General features: G+C 41.5%; 1 protein-coding gene and 1 long non-coding RNA gene across 2 annotated transcripts; one reads left to right on the top strand and one right to left on the bottom strand.

Moving 5' to 3' along the window:
* Positions 1-2,427: 2,427 nt before the first annotated feature.
* LOC119262400 lies at positions 2,428-7,497 on the top strand. Its single transcript, XR_005129608.1, has 3 exons — positions 2,428-2,789; positions 5,453-5,845; positions 6,849-7,497. It is a non-coding gene; the product is annotated as an uncharacterized LOC119262400 (long non-coding RNA).
* Positions 7,498-12,926: 5,429 nt separating this feature from the next.
* LOC119262348 (histidine-rich glycoprotein-like) lies at positions 12,927-24,001 on the bottom strand. The gene is made up of 2 exons (XM_037533811.1): positions 23,920-24,001; positions 12,927-13,837 (listed from the first exon to the last, which is right to left on the bottom strand). Exons 1-2 carry the CDS (start codon positions 23,999-24,001, stop codon positions 12,927-12,929), a joined length of 993 nt encoding a protein of 330 aa, XP_037389708.1.
* Positions 24,002-24,076: the final 75 nt, after the last annotated feature.

The raw sequence follows: 24,076 nt of genomic DNA, 5'->3' as shown, positions 1-24,076 counted from the left end.
CCCCCCCCCCGAGTGATTCTATTCAAACCATATGGCTTCATAAGGCCTTCGCCGTGATTTGATTTGACGCGGAGAACAGTGCTGCTTCTATATGGTTCCGATGCGCCTCTGTTATACTTAAATACATAATGAGCGATTGTGTGCTGCTCTTCAGAGAATGTGTTGCTTCCAACAAAACATATTTTACTTGAATTTGGAGTCACGTTGCAGCCCAATGGGTGGTTGGCTTCGGCCTTGGTTTTGCCTGTGGCCTTGGCTTTGGCTTTGGTCATGTATGCTATTAATTGCCCAACCCTATATTCCTAAAAACATAGTTCTTCAAGGTTTCTTTAGTAAAGACAACAACCATGAACACTCTGAACTGATTACATGGTTCTTTGTATGGTGGTTCCTTAAATGGCTGGTCAGCTTTGGCTTTGGCCTTTGGCCATGGCCATGTATTCCATTAAATAAGGTGGTTCTGCAAGGGTTCTTTAGTAAAGACAACAACCATGAACACTCTAAACCATTCGCAGGGTAGTTCTTTAAATGGGTGGTTGGCTTTGGCTTTGGCCATGTACACTACGTTCTGCAAGCGTTCTTTAGTAAAGACAGCAGTTATATAGAGCCATGAACACTCAAAGAACCATTTGCATGCTTATATTGTTCCTTGCATGGAGAAACGGTTCTTCAGATTGATGGAGAATGTGTTCTCTATAGCACCAAAAAGACTGATGTTGGGATGTCAAGCTTGTTACCACTGAAGAACCATTTCACCACACAACATGCATCCCTTTAAACATGCAAATGGTTCTTTGAGTGTTCATGGTTGTTCACTTTACTAAAGAACCCTTGAAGAACCATCCTTTTTAGGAGTGTAGTTTTGGGCAATACAGCAAAAATATATCGCGATACTTAAAGACATTTTTACAATCGTGATATTTCTTTTTTTAGTGGTTTAATAAGTTGGAACAGATGCAACAGTGATGCAGCACTGCACTGCGTCCAGTTAGGCAAGGCCTATTATACTGTCTTGGACTTTCAGCATCATCAGGAATCAGATGTCTTAATGATGGACAGAAATCTTAGACAGCTGAAGGCTTTTCAGTGGCTTTTTATTAGAATATGCAGTTGGTGTTCTAACTTGGAGAACACAGTACCCTCAAAAAGCAGTACTATGCTGTAGCCTATGATGTACAACCCCATTGTCAAAAAAGTTGGGACACGGTGCAAAATTAAAATGAAAACGATGTAATGTGCAAATCATTCAAACCCTATATTTAACTGAAAATAGTACAAAGACAACCAATCAAATGTGAAACTGAGAATTTTTATTGTTTTTGAAAAAATAAATGCCCATTTTGAATTTCATGTCAGCGACACATTCCAAAAAAGTTGGCACAGGGGCAACAACAGGCTGGTAAAGTTGTGTAAGGCTAAAAAACACCTGGTGATTAATTGGCAACAGGCCAGTAATATGATTGAGTATAAAACAGCATCTCAGAGAGGCGGAGTCTTTCAGAAGTGAAGATGAGGAGGGGTTCACCACTCTGTGAAGGACCTGCACCATCACATAGTGCAACAATTCAAGAAGAACGTCTCTCAACATAAAAGCAAAGAACTTCTTTTCATCATCTACGGAACATAATATCATTTAAAATGGACTGAGGGGAAGTGGAAAAGTGTCCTCTGGTCCGATAAATCAACATTTGAATTTGTTTTTGGAAATCATGGACACTGTGTCCTCTGGGCTAAAGACCACTCAGCTTGTCATCAGTGCACAGTTTAAAAGCCAGTATTCATGATGATATAGGGGGGCATTAGTGCCTATGGCATGGTTGACGTGCACATCTGTGAAGGCACCATTAATGCTGAATGATGTATACATGCTTTGGCCACATCTGCTGCCTTCCAGACGACGTCTTTTTCAGGGAAGGCCTTGATTATTTCAGCAAATGTCAAACCACATTCTGCATGTATTACAGCAGCATTGCTCTGTATTAAAAGAGTCCAGGAGCTAAACTGACCTGCCTGCAGTTCAGATCTGTCACCACTGAAAACATTTCGCGCATTATGAAATGAAAAATACAATAAATGAGCCTCTGAACTGTTGAGCCACGGAAATCCTATATCAAGTGAAAATGGGAAAACATTTCTCTTTCAAATCTGTAGCTTGTGAAAAGACGACGTGATGAAAGGCAGTGGTAAACAGGCCCCCGTCCCAACTTTTTTGGAACATGATGTTGGCTTTAAATTCAAAATGGACTTTTTTTTTCCAAAAATTTCTCAGTTTCAACATTTGATTTGTTGCCTTTGTAGTATTTTCCTTTAAAAATATGGTTTACACGATTTGCACATCATTGCATCCTATTTTTATTCACGTTCTGCACAGCGTCCCGACTTTTTTTGGCAATGGGGTTTTTTTGGTGAAAACAATGTCATGTCACCCTCTCCTAGTCCTGTCTTTTACAGACGCCTGTCAGCAGATGCAAGGTGTGAGTGGGTTTCAGTCTGCTTGCTGGTTCTGTCTCATAAGCGAGAAACTTTTTGCCCACTAAGCTCTTTTCTCTGCCTTGTTTTTCACCACATGTGTCACGGCCAGATTAAATCAGCAACCCCTAATAAACAGCAGATGAGGAGAAATGACCAGAACTCTCATGGGACAGTCACTCGGGGACTTCCTGTAAAACACAGGTAGTCAGCATAAAGCGAACAGAAATGGCCCTCCGTACCAGAGTTCAGACGGAGGAGCACTGCAGCTGCAGAAGATGATTCATCAATAACAGCACAATGAGGAGCATACACTGCAGGTCAGACACTTTGCTTTTAACACAAAATGAAGCCTTTGAGAAATAAAAACTGTGTTTACAGTCATCATAACGTTGCGTGTTCAGTGTGAAATGGGATTAGGTGGGATTTTTCATAATGTAAATTTATCCAAACTCACAACTGTAGCTATGAAAGGATGCGTTTGTGGGCGGAGCATAGATCGGTCAGTTAGCAGGTTTACATACAGAGTTTGCTGTAACAACATGTTACAGACTGAGCAGGTTTGCTTAGTGGAAAACAAGATCATATCAGTGTTGTTGGAAGAAAACCTTCCAAAAAGGTCATTTTACAGGAGAAGGAACAAACCCACTTTACTTTTAATGTAAGTCATTTTTTTGCAACTCATTTCAGGTCGTTTCTTTCAGTCTATTCATCATGAAATTTGCATAGAATGTAAAGGGTAACAGGCGTTTTCAAATGATGTCAAAATTGAAAAATGTCAAAAATGGAGAATCAACTTTTTCTTCCTGGATGATTAATCAAATTTTATTATTAGTTACAATGATTCCAATGATTATGAAAATAATTAGATAGATAGACAGACAGACAGACAGACAGACAGATAGATAGGTAGGTAGGTAGGTAGGTAGATAGATAGATAGATAGATAGATAGATAGATAGATAGATAGATAGATAGATAGACAGACAAATATAGTTAGACAGACAGACAGACAGACAGACAGATAGGTAGGTAGGTAGGTAGGTAGGTAGATAGATAGATAGATAGATAGATAGATAGATAGATAGATAGATAGATAGATAGATAGATAGATAGATAGACAGGCAGACAGACAGACAGATACATAGATAGATAGATAGGCAGACAGGCAGACAGACAGATACATAGATAGATAGATAGATAGGCAGACAGGCAGACAGACAGATACATAGATAGATAGATAGATAGGCAGACAGGCAGACAGACAGATACATAGATAGATAGATAGGCAGACAGGCAGACAGACAGATACATAGATAGATAGATAGGCAGACAGGCAGACAGACAGATACATAGATAGATAGATAGATAGATAGATAGATAGATAGATAGATAGATAGATAGATAGATAGGCAGACAGGCAGACAGACAGATACATAGATAGATAGACAGACAGACAGACAGACAGACAGACAGATAAATAGTTAGACAGATAGACAGACAGACAGCCAGACAAATATAGTTAGATAGATAGATAGATAGATAGATAGATAGATAGATAGATAGATAGATAAACGGACAGACAGACAGACAGATATTGCTGTGTTCCATTTTACAATGATGGCCTCGTTTTTTTCTTGTGTTATAAATCCAAGGATTCATAAATCCTTTTTTGCATCCCTCCCTAAAAGCCCAGCTTATTTTTTTTATCTATTATTTTTATATGATATCAACTATGATAGTTTTCATCATAGTTGAACTATCCATCCATCCATCCATTTTCTAAGCCGCTTCTCCGTCAGGGTCGCGGGGGGGTGCTGGAGCCTATCCCAGCAGTCTTCGGGCGGAAGGCAGGATACACCCTGGACAGGTCGCCAGTCCATCGCAGGGCAGACAGACAGACACAGACAGACACTCACACACTCACACACTCACACCTAGGGGCAATTTAACACGTCCATTTGGCCTGACTGCATGTCTTTGGACTGTGGGAGGAAACCGGAGAACCCGGAGGAAACCCACGCAGACACGGGGAGAACATGCAAACTCCACACAGAGAGGACCCTGGTCGCCCGGCCAGGGAATCGAACCCAGGCCCTCCTCGCTGTGAGGCGACAGCGCTACCCACCACGCCACCGTGCCGCCCATAGTTGAACTAATTTATTTTTATTTTTTAATTGCATATTATTTATTTAAACATGTATATTTACATATTATGCATTATTTATTTATTTATTTGACATTTTTACCTATCTTAAAGATAAATTAGACATGAAGGTAAAAAACCCCACTTTTAATAAAACAAATTTAAAAAGTTCAGTAAATGCATGATGTTTAAGACGATGAGTAATTGCAGGCCTACTTTGCAGGTATTTTTCCATATATAACTGACACATCCATGCTCCGCCCACAAATGCATCTTTACACAGCATCTGTTGCAAGGTAACATTACAGGTCACTGATAAAACATTCACTGTAGTAAATTTAGCTCAGAGCTTAAAGCCTTAAGAATTGTAACTAATTGAAACTTGGCAGGTTGGAAACCACAAGTTTGGCACCATCCAAACACAAATTACATGACAAAACCAATCCATCACAGCAGTGTGGCCTTTCAAACACACGCTAAATAAATATCATTGAAATGGTTCAAGACATTAATGGGAGCTTTGCCAACTTTCTGTACTGTAAAGCTTGTGGGTGGAGCATGGACAGGTCACCTCGAAACTAAGAGTGAAAATGAAATCCTACTTGAAAAATTCCAAGAAAAGACAAGTTTTCCCCAGGGTTTGTTGGTTAGTGACCATGCTGAGTCATCGACACTGTTTATTTATCTGCCGAATGTAGATCGTTTGCTATATTAATGTGAACAATACCAACTATATATGAAACAAAGCCCTCACGGGCAGAACAATGGACGCAAAAACCCGCCTTGTGCTTTTTAGAGCCTCCTTTTTCACATTGACTTATTCTCTTTGTCTTTCCAGCCTCCCTCCATTCTGTCCCACTCCTCCTCCTCCGTTCTCTTGCTCTATCTCAATCAGCCAGCTGTGCTTAACTGCAGGCTCTCTAGGCCGCAATGTTGACATGACCTGCTCCGAATGGCAGGCAACCTAAACAATGCCGCAAACAGGCCGGCGCATATCTGGCACACAGGCGCTGCACAGGGAGGAGGAGTAACACAAAGAAAAGAAGGGGAGGGAGAAAAAGGAAAAGAAAAACAACCAGGCGACCAATGGCCGGGCCGGAAACTCTGCTTTTTCCAGCAGTAGCGCAGCAGCGCAGGGTTAAGTTTTGGCTTGGTTTGATTTTGCTGATGCCAGGAAAAACTCCAGTGGAGAGAATCGCTAACTGATCGCTTGAGGTGGCCTCATGTAGAAGTGAGCAGGCATGATTCTACATGATTCAGAGTCTTACAAAGTCTGTTTGTGTGTGTGTGTGTGTATGTGTGTGTGTGTATATGTCTGTTTGTGTGTGTGTGTCTGTTTGTGTGTGTGTGTGTGTGTGTATGTGTGTGTGTTTGGCTTCATGGACAAAAATTAACCACAAATTGTCCGTGACATTGTATAAAGTCTAAAAGTGCTTTTGTAAGGTGTTTTTTTGTAATGTGTTATTTTTACACATGGACACGTGGATAAAAAAAACAGCATCCTGTAACACTGTGTGTGTTTACACACACTTAAGACTCCAGTAACTGCAGAAAATCAGACTTTGCCAGTAATCCGATCATCACTTTACATGCACTTGAATAGTCAGATAATGGGAAAAATGGCAGCGTCTTTTTTTTTAAATCACACCTGAAAATATGAACATACATACTGGAAGATGAGGAATTTTTAAATCCTTCATTTTGTCAAGCACGTATTTGGTTTCATGGTCACTCCGAATGTGTTGTGCCGCGTCTCGTCGGAAAGAAATCAGAGTAAGAGCTCACATGCACTGAGAAATCTGATTACTCAGCTGAAATCCAGCCTCTTTATCAGACCTCTGAATCAGATTTCTAGACTTTACTCCGCTGTTTACCCAACCGTTTCAATAAGCAGCAAACTGCAGAATTCAAGATTCAAGTTTCAAGAGTTTTATTGTCATATGTACAGCAGAACAGGCAGTTACACTGTACAGTGAAATTCTTACTTTGCTGTTCCTCCATTCACCAAATATAATCTTAGAAATAATAGAAAATATAAGAATAACACTAAAAACAATAGTAAAAAAGTCAAAAAAGTTAAAAATTACAATTATGATTGGATTTTTGAGTGCATGTAAACACTCAGTGTGACCTTTCAACTCTAAATGTACATATTTTGACTAAACCTCGTCTCTTGATGTTGAGTGAATTTTTTGCTAAGGTTCTATAAATCTTATCCATGTGTTATTATATAGGGACACTTACTGGTGCATCGTTCTACTGTGCAGTGTTGGTTGGAAGAATGGAAGAATCCTCAACCTGTAACCTCAAATCAGCATCTGGAGTATGCAAAGCATCATGTAGATCAGCCAGAGGCATTTTGGAAACAAGTTCTGTGGAATGATGAAGTGAAATGGAACAAAAGCACAAAAGCTTCATTTGGAGATCAAAAGAGCAGCATATGATGAAAAGAACACCGTGCAAGCTGTTAAGCATGGGGGTAGACCTGTGGTGCTTTGGGGTTGTGTGGCAGCCAGTGGCACAGGAAACATTGCTCAGGTACACAGAAGAATGTATTCCACTACAAATCAGCAAATTTCTGAAGCAAATGTGATAGTATAGCTTTTTCTGGAATGCCCTCATAGTGAACTGACTTGAACATTATTGAAAATCTGTGGAGGGTAGATCCCCAACATGCTGTTCATGGAAGCCCAAGAATACTGCAGAACTACAAGCATTCCACAAGGAAGAAAAATTCCTAAAACAAGACAAGAAAACTCCAATCTGGCCATAAAAAGTGTTTGCATGCCGTGATATACATACAATCAGGCTTAACATTCTGACCACCCCCTTGTTTCTCCACTCATTGTTCATTTTATCAGCTCCACTTACTGTATAGCTGCACTCTGTAGTTCTACAGTTACAGACTGTAGTCCATCTGTTTCTCTGATACTCTGTTACCCTGTTCTTCAGTGGTCAGGATCCCCATGAACCCTCACAGAGCAGGTACTATTTGGGTGGTGGATCATTCTCAGCACTGCAGTAATACTGACATGGTGGCGGTGTGATAGTGTGTGTTGTGGTTGACTGCTGGAGTTTTTCGGTGTAAGTATATATACATACATATTTATGTGTGTGTGTGTATGTATGTGTATATATATATATACATATATATACACACACACATACTATATAATAAAAAATGGAATATTTCTCAAAAAATTCTAATAAGGCAAAAACATTCCTTTTGACAAAAATTGAATGAAAAGAGATTTTATTCCAAGCAATTTTGAAGCATTTCTATTCATTCTTCTATTATAAAATTTTCACATAATGTAAACGACAGCTGCTCAAGAAAAACCTTTTTTGGACAGCTGTGATACGTGACATATCACTGCTGTCGGATCAAAACCGTGTCTCCAGAAATGTTAACTTTACTGGAGAAGAAAAAGCCTAGCTTACTCATCATGAAATGTACGCATAATGTAAATTACAACAGGCACTTTCAGATAATGTCAAAAACTGAAAAACAACAAAAATGGAGATACGAGGATTTGTTCCAACAGCAATGATATGAAGTATACACTCACCAGCCACTTTATTAGGTACACTGTTCAATTGCTTGTTAACACAAATAGCTGAAAAATAGAAATGTTACTGCTCACCATGCTAGTGTTACTGCTAGAAATAAGCCGATTGCTAGCACTTCTACAAATGCTTATTGTGTAAATACAATTGAGACTGTGTCTGTTCCCCGAATAAAACAACACATCAAAAAGCCTCGAAAAGTTTGCCTTAGTAACCTCATTCATATCAGACCAGTTACACCAGTTTACTACGACCGCACCTTTGGTCTAAAACTAGGACTGCTTAACATTAGATCCCTGGCATCTAAAGCCATTATTGTAAATGAAATTATTACAGATCATGATTTTGATGCTCTGTGCCTGACAGAAACGTGGATTAGACCCGATGAGTACCTTAGTCTAAATGAAGCCACCCCCACAGGCTACAGCTATGCACACAGCCCTCGTTTAAGCGGTCGGGGTGGAGGTATAGCAACCATCCATGCTAAAGCTTTAGGCGTGAACCAGAAAGCAGGACCTACATTTTCTCTTTTTGAAGTTCTTGTACTTAATATACTTGAGCAAGGAACAAATAAACATTCATTTCTATTAATCACAATTTACAGGCCACCTGGTCCGTATTCTCAATTCTTACAGGAATTCTCTGAGTTTCTATCAAGCCTAATAACGTTTTCAAGTAAAATAATAATTGTCAGAGATTTTAATATCCACATCGACAATCCTCACGACACACTAAGTAAGGCATTCATATCTATCATAGACTCCATGGGATTCACCCAAATTATAAAAGGGCCCACACACCACCTCAACCACACTCTAGACTTAATACTGACCTTTGGTGTAGACATAGATAACTTAGCCATTCTCCCCCAGAGCACAGCCGTCTCAGACCACTACTTAATCACATACAAAATCCAGTTTAGTGGTAATATGCGCTCATCACCATGCTATCAGGTTAAGAGGACTATAACTTCCTCCACAGCTGGCAGCTTCATCAGAAACCTTCCTCAGTTATCAGCTTCAGTCAGCTGTCCATCTGATCCTACTGAGTTAGATACTATGACCAAATTCTTAGAGGATACTCTTCGATCTACGTTAGACAGTGTAGCTCCATTAAAAAGCAAAATAGTACGGCAGAAAAAACTCGCCCCGTGGTATAATGATCACACTCGAACTTTAAGACAGACGGCCAGGCAACTAGAGCGAAAATGGCGTCTGACTAAATTAGAAGTGTTCCAGTCCGCCTGGAAGGAGAGCCTTATAGACTATAGAAGAGCCCTTACTGCAGCACGTTCAGCCTATCTCTCCTCTCTCATAGAAAACAATAAGAACAATCCCAGACTACTATTTAGCACAATTTCTAAACTAACAGAGAACAAAAGAGTCACTGAACCCCAGATGCCATCAGCCTATAGCAGCAATGATTTTATGAATTTCTTTAGTGATAAAATTGAAAAAATTAGACAGAAAATTCTGAAAACACAGTTAAACTCCACAAACCTGGTGGCTTATAATTCCAGTCTAGACCCTGAGAATATTAGAGTCACTCCAGATAGGCTGGAATCGTTTACCTTACTTCAAGAAAATGAACTAGTCAAAATAGTCTCTTCCGCAAAACCATCGACCTGTATTCTGGACCCAATTCCTACAGGTCTACTCAAGGAAATCTTACCAGAAATAACTAAGCCTATTCTGTCAATAATAAACTCCTCTCTTAGCCTCGGATATATCCCAAAAACTTTTAAACTTGCAGTAATTATACCGCTGATTAAGAAAGCTAACCTCGATCCCTGTGAACTATCAAACTATAGACCTATCACAAATCTCCCCTTTATATCTAAGATCCTGGAAAAAGTGGTAGCAAAACAATTAAGCCCTTATTTGCATAGGAATAATCTACATGAAAAATTTCAGTCTGGTTTTAGGCCACATCATAGTACAGAAACAGCATTAGTAAAAATTATAAATGATCTTCTATTATTCACGGACCAAGGAAATGTGTCGTCGTTAGTCCTCCTTGACCTTAGTGCAGCATTTGACACAATAGACCACTCTATCCTACTAGATAGACTAGAAAACCTTGTAGGGGTAACAGGAACAGCTCTTTCCTGGTTCAGGTCCTACCTCACTGATTGATATCAGTTTGTTACTGTAAAGGGTGAATCATCTGTTCATGCAAAAGTAATGTATGGTGTTCCACAAGGCTCTGTTTTAGGACCTATATTATTTACAATATATATGCTACCACTAGGCACCATTATCAGTAAACACGGCATAAATTTCCACTGTTATGCCGATGACACCCAGTTATATATATCAAGCAAACCGGATGATAAAATTAAACTTGGCAAGATTGAGGACTGTATAAAAGACATAAAAGATTGGATGTCAAATAATTTTCTGCTACTTAACTCAGATAAAACAGAGGTCCTGCTTCTTGGTTCAAAATTAGCCAGAAACAGACTGTCTAACTCAACACTAAAACTTAACAATCTCTCAGTTTCATCAAGCTTATCTGTTAAAAATCTTGGTGTCATGATAGACGCTGATCTCTCCTTCGACACACATATAACTAATATCACTAGAACAGCCGTCCTGCATCTTCACAATATTGTTAAATTAAGAAATGCATTATCTCTACAGGACGCAGAAAAGCTAGTTCATGCATTTATCACTTCAAGGCTAGATTATTGTAATGCCCTGCTGTCTGGATGTCCCAGCAAAAGCCTTAACAAGCTTCAGCTAGTCCAGAACGCTGCAGCCAGAGTCTCACAAGAACTAGGAAGTTTGACCATATTAGTCCAGTTTTATCAAACCTGCACTGGTTACCAGTTAAATTTCGCATTGATTATAAAACTATATTACTGACATATAAAGCTCTAAATGGACTCGCCCCTCAGCACCTGAGTGAACTTCTCTCCTACTGTGAACCATCACGCCTACTTAGATCACAAGGTGCTGCTCACTACTGGTACCTAGAATTAATAAAGCTACATCAGGGGGGAGAGCTTTCTCATACAAAGCCCCCCAGCTCTGGAATAATCTTCCTGCTAATGTTCGGGAATCAGACACAGCCTCAATCTTTAAGTCTACGCTAAAAACTTACTTGTACAGTCAAGCATTTGGTGACTAGTCTTCCCTGTCAGGTCTAGACCTGCTGGAGTCTCTGCTGCTCTGTTTTACTGTAATCTGTGGTCAGCCACTCTTTACAGAACTGACTCAGAACGAACTTTTTTCTTTCCTTTCTCTGCCGAGCTGATCAGCTGCCCATCCTGTGCGTCTGATGCTGTTGCCTCTACTGCCTTGATTGGGCCGCTGCTCACCAGCCTTCTGGACCGGTTTGACCACCACTGAGCTTCTTGCTGTACAGCGCTGTGCAGTCCTCACACTCAGATCTTTCTTTTCCCACTTTACTATAATACTTCATACTAATAATGTTTGCTATCCGGTGTTGACCAGAGGAGGATGGGTTCCCCTTCTGAGTCTTGGTTCCTCTCAAGGTTTCTTCCTCTTTTAGGGAGTTTTTCCTTGCCACCGTCGCCGCTGGCTTGCTCATGGGGGCTCGGACCTGGAATTTCTTTCTTCTTTTCTCTTCTCTCTGTAATACTGATTGTTCTGTAAAGCTGCTTTGTGACAACACCTGTTGTAAAAAGCGCTATATAAATAAATTTTGCTTGCTTGCTTGCTGATCAGCCAATCAAATGGCCACAACTCAATGCATATAGGCATGTAAAGGTGGTCAAGACAACTTGCTGAAGTGCAGATCGAGCATCAGAACGGGGACGAAAGGGGATTTAAGTGTCTTTGAACGTGGCGTGGTTGTTGGTGCCAGACGGGCTGGTCTGAGTATTTCAGAAACTGCTGATCTGCTGGGATTTTCACGCACAACCATCTCTAGGGTTTACAGAGAACGGTCCGAAAAAGAGGAAATATCCAGTGAGCGGTCAGTTGTGTGGATGAAAATGCCTTGTTGATGTGAGAGGTCAGAGGAGAATGGGCAGACTGGTTCCAGATGATAGAAAGGCAACAGGAACTCAAATAACCAACCAAAATCTCTGAGGAACGTTTCCAACACCTTGTTGAAAGTGTGGCACGAAGAATTAAGGCAGTTCTGAAGGCAAAAGGGGGTCCAGCCTTTTACTAGCAAGGTGTCCCTAATAAAGTGGCCAGTAAGGGTATGTTTGACCCCATGTCCTGACAATGTATGAAAACAAACCTCTGTGTGTGTGTGTCTGGGCATGGGGGAGTCTTTTAACCCAGGAGACAGCTTGAGCCTAGCACTGAACTCACTGGCTTAATGGCTTGTGTCATAGAGTAGATCCTCCCTTCCACTTCATTATTTTCACATTTTGCTTCCTTGACAATCTCATGTCCTTTTCTGCACTGACCAGAACACAGTCAGGGTGTCTGACTTCAAATCTAGTTACATATTACAAAGAACACTGTGTTCCACAGGTCAAACGGCGTCTGCACTGAAACAAGTATACAAATCTAAAAAGTTAAAAGCCTTCTTTGTATGGTGCAGTGTGTGGTGTGTGCTGTGGTAGTGATGTGTGGTGCGGTGATGTGGTGTGTGCTGTGGTAGTGATGTGTTGTGTGGTGATGTGGTATGGTGGCGTGGGGTGTGGTGTGTGCTGTGGTAGTGATGTGTTGTGTGGTGATGTGGTATGGTGGCGTGGGGTGTGGTGTGTGCTGTGGTAGTGATGTGTGGTGCGGTGATGTGGTGTGTGCTGTGGTAGTGATGCGTTATGTGGTGATGTGGTATGGTGGCGTGGGGTGTGGTGTGTGCTGTGGTAGTGATGCGTTGTGTGGTGATGTGGTATGGTGGCGTGGGGTGTGGTGTGTGCTGTGGTAGTGATGCGTTGTGTGGTGATGTGGTATGGTGGCGTGGGGTGTGGTGTGTGCTGTGGTAGTGATGCGTTGTGTGGTGATGTGGTATGGTGGCGTGGGGTGTGGTGTGTGCTGTGGTAGTGATGTGTGGTGCGGTGATGTGGTGTGTGCTGTGGTAGTGATGTGTTGTGTGGTGATGTGGTATGGTGGCGTGGGATGTGGTGTGTGTTGTGGTAGTGATGCGTTGTGTGGTGATGTGGTATGGTGGCGTGGGGTGTGGTGTGTGCTGTGGTAGTGATGCGTTGTGTGGTGATGTGGTATGGTGGCGTGGGGTGTGGTGTGTGCTGTGGTAGTGATGCGTTGTGTGGTGATGTGGTATGGTGGCGTGGGGTGTGGTGTGTGCTGTGGTAGTGATGCGTTGTGTGGTGATGTGGTATGGTGGCGTGGGGTGTGGTGTGTGCTGTGGTAGTGATGCGTTGTGTGGTGATGTGGTATGGTGGCGTGGGGTGTGGTGTGTGCTGTGGTAGTGATGCGTTGTGTGGTGATGTGGTATGGTGGCGTGGGGTGTGGTGTGTGCTGTGGTAGTGATGCGTTGTGTGGTGATGTGGTATGGTGGCGTGGGGTGTGGTGTGTGCTGTGGTAGTGATGCGTTGTGTGGTGATGTGGTATGGTGGCGTGGGGTGTGGTGTGTGCTGTGGTAGTGATGCGTTGTGTGGTGATGTGGTATGGTGGCGTGGGGTGTGGTGTGTGCTGTGGTAGTGATGCGTTGTGTGGTGATGTGGTATGGTGGCGTGGGGTGTGGTGTGTGGTATATGGCGCCAAATTAACTCTCACGGATTGTCACAGCTACGCCAGTTTCATTTTACACCAGTATGAATTTGGAGGGATGGTTTAATAAAAACAACTTCAGATTTACTTCAAATTATAATTGTAGTTTAAAATACTCCTGTAAATTACAAATCTTCCAAGATATCATAAAGAAGCAAAGTAATTTGTGCTGCTGGATCTGTGTAGGAAAACAGACAGATTCTGTAAAAGTAAAGAGTGTTTACATGTTTCATTTTTAAATTGAAAGGACAAAATTATTTCTTGGTGGCTTCTGAAGTTAAGGGTGGTCTTAGGCTACATACATATTTAAATACCAATAAATCATCACTGTCCAGGATAAAACAAGGATTTACCTACCAATATATCAGCGCTGCCGTCCGCCCAATGACTGCTGGGGCCTGGGTTCGATTCCCCGGCTGGGTGATCAGGGTCTTCTCTGTGTGGAGTTTGCATGTTCTCCCCATGTCTGCGTGGGTTTCCTCCGGGTTCTCCGGTTTCCTCCCACATTCCAAAGACATGCAGTCAGGCCAATTGGACATGCTACATTGCCCCTAGGTGTGAGTGAATGTGTATGTCTGACTGTCTGCCCTGCGATGGACTGGCGACCTGTCCAGGGTGTATCCTGCTTTCCGCCCAATGACAGCTGGGGTAGGCTCCAGCACCCCCCGTGACACTGAGGGAGTAGTGGCTTATAAAATGTGTGTGTGTATATCGGCGCTGTCCAGGGCAAAACAAGGCAAAATATTCACTTCAGTGCAAACTGGCTGAGCTATTCTTGAATTATAGAAGAGAAAAGTTTGAGCCCACCAGTGGGTCCTGGCCATTTAAGGGGGGTTAAAATACATAAAACCTGATGATAAAATTAAATATAAATAAACAGAAAATTCTGTGTTTTTATGTTTTTATTTTACAGAAATCATAAAGCCTTTCAGAAAAGCCAACATATACATAATACATAAAACATGTGTGTGTGTGTGTGTGTGTGTGTGTGTGTGTGTGTGTGTGTGTGTGCGCACAGACAGGCTGCTCTGGGAAATGGTACGTCACGCTTGGAAACTCGTGTCCATATTTTACAGCAGGTAGAGTGTGAATGATGAGAATTGGCCTATTGTCAGTTCAACAGTCTGAATGTTCATGTCGCAACACTGAACCCTCAAAGGCAAGTTAATGAAGATGTCATTTTTGTTGATGACTAAGCTATCATATCTGTTAGGGGAGCATAGTGAGCGTATGGTGAGCTCTGGAGCCTTGACTCAATGCCTCATTGCACTTGGGGAATCAAGAATTTGGCTGCAGATGAGGCCCCCAACTTCGAGAGGCCCTACTTTACTGCAAGGAAAGAAGGAAAGAAAGTCTATTTGAATCAGACGGCAGAAGGCCAAGCAAGAAGGACGAGAGGAAAAGAGGGGAGAGATGAAGTAGGAGGAGTAAAGGAAGAAAATAAAGTGAGAACAAGTGTGATAGAAGGAGGAATGCAAGAGATTAGGGAGAAAAAGAAAGAGAAAGATACTAAGACTGTAGCGATACCCTTGACCTGGATAAGCAATGGAACTATGCATGGCGAGAGCATTACAGGTTGTCAGCGCTTCAGTGATGCATTGCTTCATGATTAATGTTTGATTTTTTCAGTTAATTTTTAAATAAAATACTTAAAGGATATAATACTCAAATAACAAGGGATGTATCAATACCGATTCTATTACTGGGTATCAGCAGGATATAAGTAGTATTAGTAGAAGTACTACTACTAATACTACTCCTAATACTAATACTACTACTAGGCTTACTTCTACTATTACTACTACTACTACTACTCTTAGGCCTACTACTCATATGACTACTACTAGGCTTACTACTAACATTAATACTATTACTACTACTACTATTAACACTACTACTAACACTAATACTACTACTACTACTAGGCCTACTACTAATATGACTACTATTAGGCTTACTACTAACACTAATACTATTACTACTACTACTAACACTACTACTAACACTAATACTACTACTACTACTACTACTAGGCCTACTACTAATATGACTACTATTAGGCTTACTACTAACACTAATACTATTACTAGTACTACTAACACTACTACTAACACTAATACTACTACTACTACTACTAGGCCTACTACTAATATGACTACTATTAGGCTTACTACTAACACTAATACTATTACTACTACTACTAACACTAATACTACTACTCCTAATAATAATAATAGTATCTATCAATATATTTATAAAGCATTTCATACTGGTGGAAGCTTAAAAAGCTTAAAAGTAAAAGAAGATACTATGAATAATAACTTAAAATCATAGAAGGCAATGATGGTGAAATTTAAAAGATAAATACAAAAGAGACGTAGAGTTTAAACTAAAAACTGACTTAAAGAGCTGCATTTTTTACAAGAGGTGTTTGCAGAAGTTCAGTACCTGCAGATCTAAGATCATAAACAAACAGGGTCATTTAGAGCCTTAAAAACTAGCAGCAGAACTTTAAAATCTTTCCTAAATGATCAGTGCAGCTTCTTAACAGGGGTGACATGAGCTCTTTACTTTACTTTACTTCACGAACTTTAGTGACCGTTTACATGAGTTTAGAATTTGAGCTTAACCTTTAATCTGTTAAATTACAGCAGACTACCAGACAGAACATGCATTAAAAGCATTTTGAGAAGCTAAAATGTCCCTAAACTTTTGCCGGGCAGTGCATGATATCACTCGTGACCATGAGCAGGATATGAAAGGGGAGATTCCCAGCTTTCCTCCTCAGGCCCAAGCAAGCGGATCCACACTGATCACGGTGTCACCATGCGGGCGGAAGGCCTCCCTTGGGGACACGGAGGGGTTTTTCCTTACTAATGATGTAGTGCTGCGATGACCCAATGCTGTTATGAATCTGTCTTTTAAATGGTAGTCTGGGGTACTGTGACCATCAGATCTCCACTGGAGACTGCATAAACTATGAGCTGTGAAGAAGGGAAAACTCCCCGCCTTCTCGCTGATCTGTGCAGATAAAAATGTGCAGCAGATAGCCGCCTTTTTTTAGGGTCGGCTATCTCTCCCTATTTGGCCGGAAAGACTGCGAGAAGCCAAGTGGTCATCCTAGGGTGGGGAGTGATTGATGGACTCAAACTCCATGTTAGCAGCGCTGCCTCACAAATCACAGCGGTCAGAGAGGCAGGCGGCTAAACCGTGAACAAGAAAAGACTTGTTTTATACGGAGCATCTCTCACTAAGCTCTTCCAGCTTCTTATAGTGCAGGCCTGAAAGTTTGGAAGCATCACTGAGTTGGTAAAAAATAAACCTATTAACGCAGAACAAAGACTCGAGGTCTGCAGGAACAGCGTGTGGCTAACTGGTTCTGCATTAGCTCTGCTCCTGGTGCCTCTCCCGCAGTTTTACTGCAGATTTAATGACATCCATCTGATTCGCCCATTCAGATTATGGATGAAGTGATTCAGATGTGTTTAATTAGGAGTCTGTGTCACTAATCAGAATCAATGTCAGAGTATTTATGTCTTTTTTCCGGTCTGATTCTCACTCCATGCTGTATGCAGTCGTATTCAGGCTGTTTGAACACTTTGTTGATTCCCTAAGTAAAAAAATAAGATAGCACATCTGCTACAGAGAACACTGAAATGTTTTGGGGCACAAATTCGATTTATTTGTTCAGTGTAACATATTGGGGAAAAAAACTGTATAAATTATAAAATGTACAATAACTTCTGCATAAGCCATATTTTGTTTTCTTTCTGCCAATACGTTAAAAAAAAAGCAAATAAACATGAAATGTGCATCAAAATGTGTTACTCATTTTCACTTAAAAACACTTTAATCTCAGCAAAACGTCATGTGACCGGGCTGCCAGAACCTTTGCACAAGACTTTATCTCAGCTATACTGGGAGAAAATGTTTCCTGGAATAAGTGCTTTCACAAAGAAACTCATGTTTTGCAGTGGTGGGGATGGTTGGCACACATTAAGGGGATAATTGGTACACATTACTGGGATGGTTGGCACATGTTTTGGGGATAGTTGGCACACATTATGGGGATATATGGCACATGTTACAGGCAAGTTGGCATATGTTATGGGGATAGTTGGAAAACAGAAATGGTTGGCACACGTTAAGGAAGTATAGTTGGCACACATAAGGATAGCAGGCACATGTTACAGGGATAGTTGGCACATGTTAAGGGGGGAGTTGACAGCATTAAAAGACTATCATTTCAAAGAATGAAGCAACACAGAAATAATCAGAGCTTTTAGATTAAACAAGACATAAAACCAAGCATAGAATGACATTTTTGAATCAATTACATTTTAAGAATCTTCATTTATTTTATCTGGCCAGTGATGGACAAAGGGTACAGCTCCTGTAGCCGAGTGAAAGCAGATACCCTTGCAAATGTTACTCGATTAAATGTAGTAGTCATTGATTCATATTTTGTAAAAAAAACCATAATTAATTAGGGCAGGTCATGTGTGATATCACTAGTGATAAATTTTGTCACAATGCATCACAGTATGCTTCTCTGAGTATATTGGATTTGCTGTTACTTAAACACTTCCAAACTGCATGTTTGATTACAAAGCACCAGTAGTCCTGTTGTACTGGATTTAGAGCAGCGCAGGGTGTGAAATGCTGAAAACTCATTTTTGACAGCACTTTTTAAATGTGGAACACATCGTCTCTCCCAACATATCAAGTGTGAGAAAAAAACACATCACGTAACTTCCTGAAGTGTCATGAGGCTGCATTTTTGCCGTGACGGGGCTATGCAGAGGTCAGAAACCAGCCTTTCTGGACATTTTTGATCAAAACAGCCTTTAAGGCCCATATTCTACCAATTGATTTGTATTTTTTATTTTAAGTGCCAAAAATGGTCATAATTCATTTTACATGATCTTTTTCCAGCCTCTGTCTATCCCTTAGAATTAGTCTGATTGGCACATTTGGTTGGTTGTTTTTTGTGACATCACAGAAAAAGTTAATTCAAAAGGTATATGAGTGTGTAGTATATCATATAGTACCTCAGCTATTGGGCAGTGAATGGTGTGTTTAGAAACTTTGATAATGTTTACTCATTATTTCAAAGTCCTTTTTTCGAAATATTCCACGATATGGGCCCTTTAAGTATGTTTTTAAACTTTTCAATAGGCGTTTCTGAGTAGATACATATATATATAGTATACATATTATATATATACATAAGATCACCCACTTGCATAAGGAAGGAGCTGAAAATGAAAAGCCACTGCTTTGTTTTGTGCTTTTGCTCTGTTGCAGATTTTGGGATATTACGTCACCATAGAGCTGCATTACACGTTGTCAGATTTCTGGTCTGCAGTGGGGCGAAACGATTATAAATGCCGCTGAACAATAACCCCGAATGCTGACGCGAGCGTCTGAGGAACCATGTTTCAGGAGGAAATTAAGCCAATAACTCTCACATAATCTTTTTTTATTTTTTCAGGAAACTCCCTAATAAATTGAGCATGAGGCCCTTGAAGAAAAGCAGCGATTCAGCAGTGGCCAGCTGTGGTCTGTGTCATCTGAGCAGAGTGGTTCTTAAAAGGCCCATATCATAGAAAACCCAATGAAATAAATGATGTAGTATGTTGACATTGTTAAAGTTTTGACATTTCAATTCTCCACGTGTAGAAACTAAGCTGCAAAAATAGCCTGTTTTCAATTCATTGTTTTTGTGATGTCACAAAAACCGGCACAAAAAACAACATTTCAACCTGGACTGCTTATTGGAGAGTTGTTACAGTTACAACCATTTATGTGAAAGAATAAACACTTTAATAATTTAAAACAAAGATAAAGAGAAATTTGCAATATTTACATGAGATTTAAGTACTTGAATACAGTAAAGTGGCGGTGACTGATGAATATGAAACATCTAGTATAAAGCAGTTCAAATTATTGAAATTATTGTCCCTCTGAGTTATTGCACACACAATTGTTATTATTACACATATGAACTGTTAGGTATTGAATTTTGCACAGATGAAACACACTGAGGGTGGAGTTACAGAGTTTGATGGCCACAGGTAAGAATGACCTCCTGTGGCGCTGTGGTCATTTCGGTAGAATGAGTCTTGCACTGAATGAGCTCCTGTGCCTCATCACCGTGTCATAGAGTGAGTGGGAGTCATTGTCCATAATGGCCTGCAGCTTAGACAGCATCCTCCTCTCCAACACAGCTGTCAGCGAGTCCAGCTCCACACCGGCAACATCACCGGCCTTGTGGATCAGTTTGTTGAGTCTGTTGGCGTCTGCCACCCTCAGCCTGCTTCCCCAGCATGCAACAGCATAGAGGATAACACTCGCCACCACAGACTTATAGAAGATCCTGAGCATAGTCCTGCAGATGTTGAAGGACCTCAGGTGCTTCAGAAAATAGAGACGACCTTGGCCCTTCCTGTAGAGGACGTTCTCAGCCCAGTCCAGTTTATTGTCAATATACACACCCAGATATTTGTAATCCTCCACAGTGTCCACACTGACCCCCCTGATGGACACAGCGGTCACCGGTGCCTTGTCCCTCCTCAGGTCCACCACCAGTTCCTTTGTCTTTGTCACGTTGAGCTGCAGGTGGTTCTGCTCGCACCATGCGACAAAGTCCTTCACCGTCGCCCTGTACTCATCCTCATCACTCCTGCTGATACATCCAACCATTGCAGAGTCATCAGAAAAGTTCTGAAGGTGGCAAGTCTCTGTGCAGTAGCTGAGGTCCGTGGTGTAGAGGGTGAAGAGGAAGGGAGAGAGGACAGTTCCTTGTGGGACACCAATGTTGCTGACCACTCTGTCTGACACACAGTGCTGCAGGCGTACGTACTGTGGTCTGCCAGTCAGGTAGTCAACAATCCAGGACACAAGGGGGGCATCTACTTGCATCACTGTGAGCTTATCACCCAGAAGAGCTGGCCAGATGGTGTTAAATGTGCTGGAGAAGTAAAAAAACATGACCCTCACAGAGCTGGCTGGCTTATCCAGGTGAGCATAAACTCGGTTGAGCAGGTAGATGATGGCGTCTTCAACTCCCAGGCGGGGCTGATGGGCAAACTGGAGGGGGTCTACAAAAGGCTGGACTTTGGGTTGGACCTGATCCAAGACGAGCCTCTCCATGGTCTTCATGACATGGAACATCAGTGCCACTGGTCTGTAGTCCTTGGCGTCACTGGGTTGTGGCGTCTTTGGAACAGGAACAATGCAGGATGTCTTCCACATCATAGGGACCCTCTGGAGACTCAGGCTCATGTTGAAGACATGTTGAAGTACTCCAGAAAGCTGGGCGGCACAGGCTTTAAGCACCCTGGGGGGAACCCCATCAGGGCCTGCAGCCTTGTTTGTGTGGAGTCTCTTCAGTTGTCTTCTCACCTGGTCAGCAGTGAGACACACTGTAGAGGTGACGGGTAGGGGAGGAATGGAGGTGTGAGATGGGCTGTCACAGGAGGGGGGCAGGCTATCAGGAGGGGGAGGGGGGCTGGGTGGAATGGTGCAGTGTCAAATCTGTTAAAGAACAGATTTAGCTTGTTGGCCCCGTCCACACTGACCTCTACTCCTCTGTTGTTCCAGACCTCCCTCCACTCCAGCTTCCTCCTATATTTGTTCTTCGCCTCCTTGATAGCTGTCTTCAGTTCTCTCTGGATCGTTCTCATCTCCACTCCATATGGAGAACGACCCACACATGAAAACTCATGAGCGGTGAGAAAGCTGAGACCAGAGTCCAGTCCCCTGCATTGCTACTTAATTTTAGTATATTCATTTTTTTTTTTAATTTTAGTGATTTTAACATACAAATTATGGTGCATTGTGGCCCATTTTGTCAATAAAACTTATTTAATAAAATAAAATTTATTTAACTGACTTCAACAAATATGCAAATACAAGTCATGTCCAAATATTGTACCTGGCCAAAATGAAAAAGCCACCAAATCTACATGGCCTGCTCTGATGTGAGGGTCACGATAATAATTTGAAGTTCCGAATTTTAATGAACGAGGCACAATGCAGGCCAGCCAGTCAGAACAGAGGTCATTTGCATATATCAGTCTTAACAGTGCAGCACCATAGACTGTAATTGTAAGCTGAGGTTTAGAAAATGGTCATGCGAAAGTGAATTATGCCATCCAGCCCTGACATGGGGATGGTTGGCACACATTATGGGGGTAGTTTGCACAGCATTACAAAGCTAATTTCAAAGAATGAAGCAACGTCTGGAAATAATTGGAGCTTTTAGTTGAAACAAAACATATAAATACAAATATACACATCCAGTGGCATCATTTTTTAATTAAATTAAATGTTATAAATATTTATTTTATCACTGGCTTGTACTGAACAGCGCTTACAGCTTTTATAACTGAATGAAAGTAGTGATGACTTCTGTAAAATGTTACTTGATTAAATGCAGAAGTCATCAATTCCTATTTTATATAAAAAATCCAAAAGGCCACTGTCACACATAAGCCTAAAAAGTACAGTCGTGTTTTTATTCTAAGCTAAACTTTGGCAAACAGTCATTTATAAACTAATTCTGACCATGTTTCAAACCTAAAAAGTGAACCTCAAACAGATATGGGCCCTTTAACGATCCGCAAAAACAAAGCACCAAGACAAACTTGGCTCTGACCAAGCGGCTGCCCCTTAAAGTCAGGAAGTAATGAACAATGTGAACCTTAGTCGAAAGATAACATTCTTTGGCAAGCTAGGTATGTGAACTTTCACATTCATGCCGAGTTCCTTCGGTTCTGTTTTCCTTTGAAATAATGAGAGGGCCTGTATTTTTTTTCCAGGATTAATAATTAACTCCAAGTTTCACTGCAGAAAATAATAAGCTTCTGCAACTCAAAAGCTCTATAGCATGACAAGACTTCCTGAGGGTAACATCTAACACTAGAAAGCTGACAGTTTAGCTAAGTATCAGGTTCTGTAGCTGCTGGGGAAAAAGGCAACTTCTCATCCTCTTCCTTCTGCTGTTTGGTGGGGATCAGGTGACCCATTCAGTGTCCTGGCATAAGTGACTTTCGCACAAGAGCTGTTTCTCTGTCGGGGCACGAGAAGCAACAGGTTATTCCAGTTAGAAGGACATGCTACGCTGTGCCTGCAGGCTGTAAATAAAAATGGACTTTTCTCAGGCTAAGTCTCAAGCAGCTCCGCACTCCCTATAAAGTGCACTGCAAAAGCACCTTCCAAGCCCAAACAGTGCACTGAAGGCTGTACAGCAAGGCGTGCAGCTCATAAGCAAACAGAAATGTCTCTTATGTGGACATATCATGCAATGTTTGGGAACTAAAGTTATTTCACGGCCTACGTAGTGCACTACTTAGGGTGCAAGGAGTCATTTGAGATTCAGCCCTGAGATACTGACAATAAAAGACTCAAAAGATGATCCGTAGGAGATACGGCTGCCAAAAAAAGACACAAGACAGGAAAACAACAGTTGATTTCTATCAACTCTGTAATGCTTGATTTCATGGGAGGAGGTGTGTGTTGCAATTACACTACAGTGAAGAACACAAGGGTGACATCTCCTGCTGGACTGAGCGAAACAGACATTCAACAGAGCTACATTCAGCAGTCAATCGAACAGTTGTGCAATCAGAGTTTACTCCAAAGACGTTCCAAAGAAAACAAGAGCATATATAGCCAAGAGTCAAAACCATCAGGGCCTAAAAAGAAAAAAAAGACACAACACATCTCACTGGGAATTTAAAAAAAAAAGGAAAAAGAAAGGTTTTTGGTCAGCACCATATATAGTCCTACCACACGGCAGTGTGTTGTAGTGTGGAGGCCTACAGACACATGAAACTTACAATGTTTTACAAGCAAAACAGCCCAAAACCGCATCTGACTTTGCAAATCGTCTTGGTTTTCGTCCACAGCTCTGCACCGTCACAGTGCACTAGGTAGATTTCCTGTCATAAACATTTGCTTTCTGTTTAACTGCCTCTACTTTACGTTCTACAGCGCTAGCGGTGGAGGTTGGAGGTGTGGCCGTTGAGGCCACCGGTTCCACAGGTGAAGGTGAAGTGAGATTGAGCTGGCATACCACAGCGCTGACTCCACAGCCCCCGGCCTTTCCCATGCGCTGGAGGGCCAGGCTGCCTTCCCACAGCTACTCCCCCTCTCATGTTTCCTCTAAACCTCCATACTGCTCTCCGTTTAGGAAATTCCCTTTTGTCATCCTCTCCGCTGCCAACAGCAGC

Source organism: Pygocentrus nattereri, chromosome 24, assembly GCF_015220715.1.
Source record: "Pygocentrus nattereri isolate fPygNat1 chromosome 24, fPygNat1.pri, whole genome shotgun sequence".
NCBI classification, from domain to species: Eukaryota; Metazoa; Chordata; class Actinopteri; order Characiformes; family Serrasalmidae; genus Pygocentrus; species Pygocentrus nattereri.
The sequence above is the reverse complement of the archived record's forward strand: the minus strand, read 5'-3'. Positions and strand labels throughout refer to the sequence as shown.

Coding starts and splice junctions, on each gene's coding strand:
- LOC119262348 (XM_037533811.1), bottom strand. CDS start 24,001: ATGAGAGGGGGAGTAGCTGTGGGAAGGCAGCCTGGCCCTCCAGCGCAT. Junction 13,838..23,919: donor GCTGTGGAGTCAGCGCTGTG/GTATGCCAGCTC, acceptor AATCCGTGAGAG/TTAATTTGGCGCCATATACC.